Genomic DNA, 11,521 nt, shown 5'->3' on the forward strand with positions numbered 1-11,521 from the left:
TGATGAAAGGTGATGATGATGAAACCTAAGCCCCCACCCTCGGAGTAGACTCCTACTCCGAACCCCAAACGAATTAACTCAAAAGTCCGCATAAACTTTTGAGTTATGAAGCGGCTTCCCGACACGAAGCGAAAATAGGCAGATACACTTTGTTCATTGAATACTCCAATATAATAACACTCGCGAATGTCTTCCGACTAACTTAATGCGATCATTAACCACAAAACACCACTTCGTATTAATTATTTAGATTACTCAACGAAGAAAGCAACTGTCCCGTTCCCGTTTCCCGCCGAAAAGCCTCACCCATAGAGAATCACCATACGACAGTGCATTACCATAGACAATAAGAGTGAACATATTTTTGCTCTATGGTTATTGGCTGAACATTTTTCATCCTCCTTCCTGGGTTCTACTTTGCGTGGAAAAAAAAAAGTATATTTTTTGTGAAAGCGTAGCGCATTTGAACCTATTGCGTCTCATTATAATTTGTTATAAAATAAAAGCATCCTAATCAACAAAAGATGTGCATGAATTCTTGAGTAAGTGAATTCTTTTATCTATTATTTTACTATATCAGACATAAAACGCCTTTATGTCGTATAAGAATGCTCAAGTGATTAGGCCTAGCCATGGCCACCATTTTAGAATTTCTGTAGTAGTGGCTCTGAAATAATTATTTTTTCTCAGAATTTTAAAATAATTTAGAGATTTTATAAGCCTTTCATATTGATTCGTGAGTCTTTAATCTTTATGTGTATATGATATGTTGACTGCAATGATGTAAAGAATCGATGTTTTAGCGAGGGATTCGGGGGAGAGTATGTCGCTCTTATAGTCAATGATAGTTTTCAGAGTATTCATTAGAAAGTGAAACGGGCAAGATGGTATCAACGAGACAGATGAGTAGCGTGGGGGGCGGAGGCGCTGGCGAAGGTTCGGGCTCCGCTCCAGGCGGGGTGCATGGGGAGCCGGCGGCCGTGCCGCGCGTGACTCGCCACTCCAGTGCCTTGCTGCCTGGTGGCTCATCGCCGCTCGCAGGCTCCTCCAAATGCTCGTCTTTAGTGCCTGCGCCCAAGTCTTACTCCACTAATCTTCTTGATCTGCCTATTGAAGTCTTGGAAAAGGTCTTCAGCTATGTGGGCTTCAAGGGTGTCTCACATTTGAGAATGGTTAATATCTGTTTCTCTTTTTGTATTTATTATTATCCTGCTTAATTTTTTTCACATGGTAGATTAAACTGCTTACATCCTCTCCCATTGATAAAGAGGAGGCCTGTGTCCAAAACTGCAGTGGGACATGTAGGCTATCTATCAGTTTCGGTTGATTATTCTCATAACTGGACTTACTTATTTGTTTTTTTTTTTGCATAAGTAATTTTAAACATATAGTATTTATAGTATAATTGTATAATTATTAAGAACATTTATAGGTTTGTACTTGTATAATCAGTGGATTGTATTGTTGCTTAAGTTTTGCATTAAGATAAAGGTATCACCTTGCAATAACATTAATTAACAAAGTCAACTTACAGTACACGTTGGTGTAACTCACATCATTAATCTACATTACATTAACAGACCATATCAAATTGATTGCAAAATCTATAGCTTTTTTATCATATGAGTTTTACGATATGAAGTGATCTAACAGCTTTTATTTTCTTAGGTCAACCGACATTTCAACACAATATGCAGTGGCATTTTAAATTCCACATTTCAACGGTTGCAAAATCAGATGCTTCATAGGTTTCAATCAATAAAGGCAAAGATGCCAAGAAGGGAATCAGCTCGGAGAAGCCACCCCTTAGCTTGCGAGTCAGATATTATTGAAACCTTGCACATGAGGCTGAGTCTCTTACAAATGACTTTCGGTAAACATATTGAGAGAAAACACTGCTGTTTTTTCCCTGGAGAGGTAAGAAAATGGTTTTATTGTGATAAACAAAATTAATCATTAAGTTTAGAAGATTCTCTTTGATATTTTCAAACCTATAACTCTCAATTCCACTATCATTATGGTTTAATGTGGTTGTTACATGAGCCTTGTTAGGGGCCATGGCAGCTCAATAATGACCCTGACACTAGGGTTGCTGCTGAGGTTGGTAATCCACCTCATTACCCATACAAAAAGAAGTTGGTTATGAATATTTACAAACAGTCACGTGCATAAACCTTGATTTATTCAAGTTGTTGCAGAGTATTATCATAACTACATCTATACATTGTTTTTAGATATTGGATGAGGTGTATAGTATCTTATCGTATCTGAAGACTACAACGAAACTAGCAAGGCCTTATAAAGTGACAGATGAATTGTTTGACCTAACCACCATGGCCATGGAATACTTCAAAGAACACATTGAGCCTAACTTGCCAGAAATCACATATTTTGGTACAGATTTCTTCGATATCACCACAGCATTTTCACGTGAGTATACTTGCTCCCTAAATATTTTCCTATCACATGAAATATGACTTGTTTGGAAGGTGCATCAATAGGCTAAATGTAAATAGTGAACTCTAGATGTATAAGCGGAAAATGAGATAAGATATTTTATGTTAAGAAAGACACATGGCAACAGACTTAGACTTATATGGTTAAAGAACATGTTAATTAGACTTCAAGAAATTTGACCATGCTGCCACACTAGGCTATGCCTGTATTGTGGTGAGGAAAAAAATTTAAATCTAATCTTGGAATTGAGTACCTGTTTGTGTAAAAATGTTTATAAACTCTCAACACCTTGGGTGTTCCCTTATAAAATGCATATTGAAGTACTTAAGAGATGTGACTCATCTTCGCGACAACATTTCATTGCATTAACATACACAAAAGGAGTTACATTTCTGACACATTATAACCTATAGGTTTAGTTATGTTTCTTTCTATTTTTTGGCATGTTCCGAGCTAGAAAATGAGGTTATCTCATGACAACTAAATTGCGTAACAAGTCAATCTAAGTACAATCTATTGAAGTTTATTAATCATGTTATAAATGCCTATGGTGTCCATTCTGGTGGACAGAAACTTAACCTAATTTTAGTTTGACAACTCTTAAATTAGTGCCGTACTTCACTTCCAATCTGTACAAGAAACAGTTTTAGTTAGTTTTACTCCTGTCAAATTAAGTTAAAATTAAATTTATGGTTGGCACATATTTATGTTTTTGGGATACAAGATGTCTGAATAATAAATTATGTACATACATGCAAATGAAGGGCATTTGTAATATGAAAGGATTGTTTTGAATTGCAAACAAAATAAGTAGGTACATACATACTGTACAGCATTCCAACTGCAAAATAGAAACTGCTGGTGTAAATGGGGCTATCACTCAGCTTTTACTGTGGCCGTGTCTCTTCTCATGTCACATTCTGCTGTTGTAACATGTGTTTTAAATACTACAAGTACATTTGTACATACATACATAAACTCGTGCCTATTTCCCACTAGAGCAAACAGAGACTATGGAATTCCATACATACAAGACATTGCACTACAACATGACAACATGGAAGAACATTTGTGTCAAGTAATAATGACTTAGAAGGATTACTAAGAGGCTTAAATACTAGCAGTTATACCAGAACTTCATTTATTTTATTTCCTTTTTTAAATCAGGAAGCATGGCCCATAAAATATACCTAACCTTAATCTAATAATTTTATTTTATTTGGGTAGTAATATTTACAAAATAATACATCATCAAATTATACTGCTCGGCGCTTTTTGTGCTGCTTCGATGATGCACATCAAACTTCAGCTACACATTAGTACTTGACAGCCAGTAACTTAGTGTCAAATATAGTGTATTGCCTAACTATGTTATCATGTTTGCTTACTAACCTGTAAGCTCCTTTAAAAATGTTGTTGCTAATATTGGAATTTACCAAATTAAAGACTAAACCTTCATTTATTATTACAGAAAGTTGTAATAAATATAGGATTAGGTTCAAGTTTTACGTTCTTTTTAGGCTTGTGAACTACAAACATATCGCGGAAGCATCCAAGCCCCGCGCGTGGTTCTATTCTATTTGCCGATGATCCACTAAGAAGTTACGAATGATCAGTTATGGTCGGCCTATTTTCGGCTGTAACTGAAAATTCTTTCCATCTTAACTTGCTTAATATTCTTCATATTAATCTATCTGTCAGTTCAATGAAGCCCGATGTTTGATTATTTGGGAAAAATATGATAATATGAAGATCTTAAATCATAAACTAAACTATTACTATTAGGTACATGAAATACAACATGCTTCTGAAATAGTACTTTATTTGTAAATAAATAAAGAATGTCTCTTATTATAAGAAATAGTAAATATCATGTTGTATTCTTGCAGCGGGCGAGAGCAGTAAATCATACATCTGCCTGGACTCCCCGCCACCAAACGGGTTCGAGTCGTCGTCGCAGCAAGCGGGTCCGTCGACGAGCGAGCGGCGCGTGTCCTCGCTCAACTCGTACTCGTACATGGAGGAGAGCCTGCCGCCTTCGCCGCCGCCGCCGCAAAGCAACATGGTGCTGAGGAAGCGGATACACCGCATCAAGCAGGGCATGAAAAAGTAGGTCCTTTTGAAAACACGGTATAAAATGATGTTAGATGTAAAGAAAAACGTAAAGTAAAGTCTGTGTGAGAGTTTGAAGCTTTACTTTATATAATGTCATGTAAGTATGCACGAATCTGCACAACATAAGTATTACAGTAGATTTTAGTTATTTTGCTATTTTATTAGATGCATTAAGGAAAATTTGGTTTAATGATTCATCAAATGCATATAATATTTCTCACAACTGCTAGTTGTTTACATACTTTCAATTATTACATAATACTGAATAGTTCAAGAGAATGTTTGTTTGTTGTCATCATCGTCACACTTGCGTAAATAACTTGAATGTTCCTTAGATCTCCAACTCAAAAAATGAGATTTTAACTTATAATGAACGATATAACCATCCTATGCTCAAGAGCAGACCATACTTTGCTCTAAAGGTCAACTGAAATAGTGAATAAAACGTCATATACCATTTATATAAAAATATCGAATGGAAAAACATATTAAGTCTTATGATTACCCAGGTACAATGACCAGCTGTCGGCGTTGCGCAGCGACCTGCGCAGTTGCAAGCGCAAGACCGCGCTGCAACAGAAACAGATTGCGGAGCAACAAAAGCAAATAGCCGAGCAGCAGAAGCAGACGCTCGAGTACGCCAACCGCCTCGACGACTATGACAAGAAGAACGAAGAGACTAGCCGGAAGTTTCAGACACTTTTGCAGGTCACTAACAAACCTGTCTCGGACTTATGACTGATATGAGGTTTTTAGCATTTAAGTATGATCTGATTTCTTCATTCTATTAACTAATATCATAGTAAAAAGAGAACAGTCATACGAGCGCTTGGATTAGGGTTTGCGTGTGTATCCGAACACCTGACTACATAAATTATCGTTACATTTCGCGCTCCGATTATTCAAAAAAGAAGGCATAACCTATAATGTTCTTCAATTTATCTTTTATTTGAATGGTAAAACCTGTACTGTTCTTTTTTTACTAGGCTTGCATTTAATGGGTAGACCATTGATTTCTGCCCGGTATTTTTATTACATTGTTTTTTAATTGTGCTAACATTCTAAAAGAAAAAATAATTCAATTGTCTAATACAGAGTAACATTCCTTTTCTTGTTAAGCTATTGTATATAAAAAATCAAGAAACTGAAGAAGCAATTAAAACTATACAAACGAAAACTGTAACAACGAAACTGCATAACTGAACAAGTAGCTTATGCTACTAATCTTATGATTTACGTTTTTTTATTAGAAATATTTAATGTTTCTTTTTTGGTTTCAAAATTTTACATGTAATGTAATTCTTTCAAAGCAGAATTTTGATTTAAATGAGTTATTATTTGGTTCGGCAGGAGCTGAACAAGTGTAAAACTGAGCTGCAGTACTGGCGGTCGCGGTCCCCGGCCGTGCCGCCGCTGTGCGCCGAGTGCGGCGCGCTGCTGCGCCTGTCGCCCGTAGTCGCCGGCCAGGTACGGGGTCCCTGCATGTTAACATTATGATACGATGCCTGAAATACTAGAACTCCCAAAAATCTAACTGTGTAGGGGACTCCATTTGTGGACACTGTTCTTCGCATTTGCACTTAGGGGTAGTCAATTATTTGTTGAACGAAAGGTTTTTCAAACCTGAATAGAAGTAGTCATTTTTTTAAACTAATACTGAACTCCATTCGTGCGCTGAGAAGTATTTACCGGACGTTTATAGTTGAAAGACCTATGGTTATACGTTGTATGCCCGATGCTCAAGTCTACGTAAATGCTAAACAGTTTATCTAATCGTTTATATACTAAATACATTGTATTTCCCAGTGGGCCGCTGGATCGAGCGCGGAGGTGGCGGAGGTGGAGGTGGCGGGCGGCAGCGGCGCGGCGGGCGCGCTGCCCGCGGCGCTGGGCACGCCCACGGAGCGGCCGCGCTCGCCGGCCGCCGCGCCCGCCGCGCCGGCCGCGGCCGCGCGCGCCGACCCGCCCGCCGACGAGCCCGCCGCCACGCCGCCCTCGCGCCGCCGCGCCTCCGCCGACACCGGCGCCCACAGCGGCACCAACAGCGGCGCCAACTGCGGCACCAACACCGGCACCAACACGCCCGAGCGCAAGAAGCGCCGCCTCACGCGCCCGAGGAAGCTCTGAGCGCCCCCGGCCCTAGTGTTGCGAAGTGAGCGTGCCTTTCTATCTCGGTGAACTGGACGTTTGATCGCGTTTGCGGCGGCGGAGGCCCGAGGAGTCGTCCGTCCGATACGCGCGACGTCCTTCGCCTTCGCCGGCCTGCCCTGTGACTCGACGAAATTATATCTGGAGCCCCCTGTGACTTTAACGGGTCGCGATACTTAACCGTAGGTCATCCCGTGACCTGACGTAGAACTTCCCGAGACCTTTTGATTTCTCTTCGGCGTTTATACGCTGGAGGCTCTTATTTGTATAGTTTCGCCTATCTACAAAATATATGAAATAGCTGCCTGTATTATCCAGCCCTCAAGGCACGGCAACCGAATTACGTCGAGGACGATAATTTGACCAATAATCGTTTGACGTCTATCCATGTAGATAGCATTCGCTGCGTCTATTGGTCAAAGCGCGCGGCGCGTTTGCTGTACACAGCCTGCTGAAGCCGATCAGAATTGTTTCCCTCAAAAAATATCTTCTACTTCTTTCCTGTGCTGGTATCAGTGTTAATATTGAGCCACCTAAGGCGCTTTTAACATTTAATGTAACAACTAAATATGTAAATATAGATGCCAGGTCTGACGGTTGAAACGTGCCTTCTGAGTGAAACACGAAATCATCTTACCGTCCGAATTACCAATCCTGAGCGAATCATTTATGTACCAATTTTGCGCTATTTCTTTAACATTTCATGAGCGAAAAAGTAAACCAATGCTAAGCAAAGAATACGGAATATATCCACCGTGAAAGGTGTCATGAAGCTATAATATTATAGTGTGCAGGGTAATGCTACTAAACGTACCAGTGAGATGATTTATGTAAATACATACTGCTCATTATATCAGAACTGTTACATTGCGGAAAAATACAAGTACATAATATATATTGTTTCCCAATATTTGACAAAACTTCAGAACTTACGATACAAATTGTTAATAATCTGCTTTTGGCAACCATTACGGCTCATTCAGTCCTCATGCTGTTAAACGATTTTATAACAGTCATTCTTACTACACATGTGTTTCATATAACGGTGTTTTCGATATGGAATACTATTGCCTGCTCGTGCAAGAACTACCTTTACAGTTTCTCTTGGGTTTTCACTTTTCTTCCATTTAAACTAATTTCACTTTTGATGAATTTGACTTGGGTTGTTTGTAAAAATATTGCAGATTGCATTGACAGAAGATTGTGTACATAGTTCATTGATAGTGTGGATGTATAATATACCGCGTGGGTTGTAGAGGTTTATGGCTATCGCGTGTAACTTTTCAGTGTCGTATAGCCTCGCCTCAGGATGAAGCATTAATATGTGGGCTTTAAATTGTTTTCAATGCAGTACATCCTTACAATTGTTAAAAGTATTCATGGCGCAATGTTTGGTTTTATGTATTGTTAAACATGAATCATAACTAATAGGCATTGACTGTTTTATTGTTATGCGAGCTGGTGCTGAAGAGTTATGTGCAATGGTCATTACGTCGCGTTTACAATCGCATGATGTTTATAACTTCACATGTGTTGAAAAAAATAATGATGACAATAAACGGATCATATAAACATTCCTTGGATTCGCATATGAATCCTCTGTGGTGCTTCTGCGTGAATGTAAATGCGACGTAGCGTTTATATGCGAGCCATAAAACTGTTGCCTTATTCGGAAAGTCTGGTTCAACCACATTGTGTATTTGAGATACCTTATCATACTATTGGAATGATCGAGCTTTGCTTCCCAGTATTCCGGTGTCGGCAATTGTGTTGCGATCCACAGAGGCCACAGTGTACTACTATATATGCTCCAGTGCTCTGCTCAATACTGTTTTCCTACATTATGCCACATATTGTAGACGATGCAGTTGAAATGTGACTCGTCTATAATTAGCCTAAGTATGGTACGTCGGATAGGACTTGTCTTCGATAGATTTAGCGGTCGATGTAGTTCTGGAGCGATAGCTCCAAAAACTCGCTTTTGACGCGGAGTTATTTTTAAGAAGTGCCAGGCAAAATTGTTGAATATTTAAGTAGATGTCAGTATGTGTATATTAATATGTATATTACCAGACCAGGTTACAAAATTTTATGATACAAAGACCCGGGATGTTAGTTACATTAGCCACCAAAAACAAAATGCAAGTACCATTGTTGCTGTACACCAGTAGAGCTGGTGCGTATGGTACTATCATTCAAATTAATTTCATGCATCGCATGTATGCACTGAAAAAAATGCAACCAATAAATGAATAGGAAGGAGTGGTAAATATCTATAAATACATTATTTAAATAAACAACTTAGTTGTGTGTTATCAATATTTTCTTAAAAGTACAATTACTTGCGAATATCGAAATAATTCTAGAATACTTTAGTAATATATATTCATCCATAATGCTTACTTACAATGTTTTATTGAGTTTCTGTGCCGTGCGGTGCTGGAGTAGCACGCTGTTACATTTATTTAGTTGATGTCGAAAAACACCATAGATCGTTGTTAGATTATAAGGACTAACTTCTAAACCATTTGCACTATAATTATGAGGTCAGTCCAAGCGACTGTTTAATAGATACTACACAGACATAGTTCAGGACAGTATTCATATACCAAATGGCTAGATAAATAATGAAATATCATGTGTTGTAATTTATAAAACTTAACCTAACACGCAAACAGGATAAATAAAGAATGTGATCAGGTATTTTGTCTGTCTCACTAACTGTAAAATATTATGGAGTGAAATCACATACCCTAGGAGTTTATAAAATATATATCAATAATTACGATAACTAACCATTTACAAGAACAATATAAGTGTATTTTATTATGTTGTACATATCAAATAGAAGACAAATTCTGAGAACATTCTTTATTCACCTCAAAATAGCAATGAAAATAATTCTGTTTAGTTAAAATGCACTATGTTTGGAATATAAAAAATTGCATTGGGTATAATAATTTGGTTTGGCTTTACAAAAAAATCTGTTTTGCTTTCACTGTAGATATCCAATAATAAACTTGTTTTAAAATATCTTAATCTTAGTTATTGTGGGTATTACAGCCCCCTATTATTTTATATTAAATTAGATTTTAAATGATGTGAATAGGTGAAGGTTGAATAGTTGTGTTTATTTGTAAATAGTTTAAATGCATAAATCACACGCGTAATGTACAAATAAATATATTTATGATGATTATATGAGTGAATATACAACCGTGTAAAATCAATATTTTTGTGACATGGTGTATAGTTAAGTGACAGTAGTTGCAGTATAAAGCTATTTTCCATGAAGTGCGTGTTTTACGAGTTGTACTCCAGGGCTTCACACAGTTTTTGCATCATGTCACTCAAGTTGTCAACATATCAACCAAATTCATCGAGTCACCACCCGCAGGTTACCCTATGTATGTGTTTAGATTGCTCTGTATTTAGTGTTCAACGCGCACAATTCGTACCGCGGTGCTGTACTCTACTGTTGATTTAAATGATCCCCTTTTTTGTAATTATTTATTTTTGTGATTCATTCACCTTTAATTTTGTTCTCCTACGACAAGTTTGTATTTGTAATAGCAAACTCGTGCTCAGTTTTTTTCTTTCTAAATTATTACAAAGTTATTATTACTTATTTCAAACCGTTTTATTATTAGTGACTGAACAAAGTTATTCTCCGTAGAACACTGGGCACGAGCGTCTGTGAGCTTCGCGCGTTCGGCCAATAAAACTTAGTTACCAATCGCAAGCTAGGGTTGCCACAGTAGCGAGCATGTATGTAAATTGCCTCATACCCTGTACCAAGTGTAGGTAATCAATAAAATAAAGGCATTTTGTAAGTATTTGAAGTGTAAATGTCTCTTTAACTCGTTTGAGTTCACAGTAAGGCCAAGCGAAGCTTTCGTCGAATATTGCTGGCATGTATGATGGTGTAAATAGTTAGGTATGTACATACTATGTATGCAGTTAGTAGTACTGTAGATTGTTTCACATTTTGTAGTTACAAGGTAAATTAGATTAAAAATGAGTATCTATCTACACAGATTATTTATAATATAGTTGTTCTAGTTATTGAGTTACAAAATCGATAATATCCTAATGGATGAGTTGACGCTCATCGTGAATAATTTAAATCTTAAAGCTCAGTCTCACTGGTCTAACAAATAATTAAAAGACAAAAGCCATAAAACTTGGTTCCCGTTTTGGACCTCGACACTCGCGCAAGATAGTAATTTCGACCAAAAGTACAAAAAGCTAGCTCTATTTTCACAAGTCAAAGTATATTCAATTGGAAAATTATGTTATTTGAACGACTCAAAAACACTATTATTGAGGCACGAACATGTCATGCATGTAATGTTAAAACACCATTTACGACATCTAGGTGCTCATGGCTAACTAAAAATACAAACTTACAAAGTAGCGTTACAAATGTATACATTTGTATGCGTATAAATTGAAATATATTTTAATGGCTATTTCATTTAATTATTTCAAAAGGTATTGTCATAGAGAAATGCCTTTAACTTGAAATACGATTGAATATTTCTTGTGTAAATTATTCCACTTAATTTCTATTAAAGGTGAATGTTACAAATGAGTTTGATATAATAATTTAGCCAATTTATTATTTTAGTTTGATTGTGTACATACATTACATATAGATGTCTCTGAAATCATTTGTGTCGTGAATGGCGAGCTTGTGTGAGAGGAATAGTTTTATAATCCTGTGAGACTATCTCATATCTTGTTAAAAAGATAGAAATGTATTATTGTTATTATCTTTTGTGGGGCATTATTCGAAAAT

At 37.2% G+C, this 11,521-nt stretch overlaps 1 protein-coding gene across 1 annotated transcript; it reads left to right on the forward strand.

Moving 5' to 3' along the window:
• The first annotated feature begins 396 nt into the window (after positions 1 to 396).
• LOC126369783 (F-box only protein 28) lies at positions 397 to 6,699 on the forward strand. Its single transcript, XM_050014348.1, has 8 exons — positions 397 to 542; positions 849 to 1,172; positions 1,669 to 1,917; positions 2,235 to 2,430; positions 4,347 to 4,566; positions 5,082 to 5,280; positions 5,923 to 6,039; positions 6,379 to 6,699. The coding sequence occupies exons 2-8, from the start codon at positions 885 to 887 to the stop codon at positions 6,697 to 6,699; spliced, it is 1,590 nt and encodes a 529-aa protein (XP_049870305.1). The 5' UTR covers positions 397 to 542; positions 849 to 884.
• Positions 6,700 to 11,521: the final 4,822 nt, after the last annotated feature.

The sequence above is a fragment of the Pectinophora gossypiella genome, chromosome 9 (genome assembly GCF_024362695.1).
Source record: "Pectinophora gossypiella chromosome 9, ilPecGoss1.1, whole genome shotgun sequence".
NCBI classification, from domain to species: Eukaryota; Metazoa; Arthropoda; class Insecta; order Lepidoptera; family Gelechiidae; genus Pectinophora; species Pectinophora gossypiella.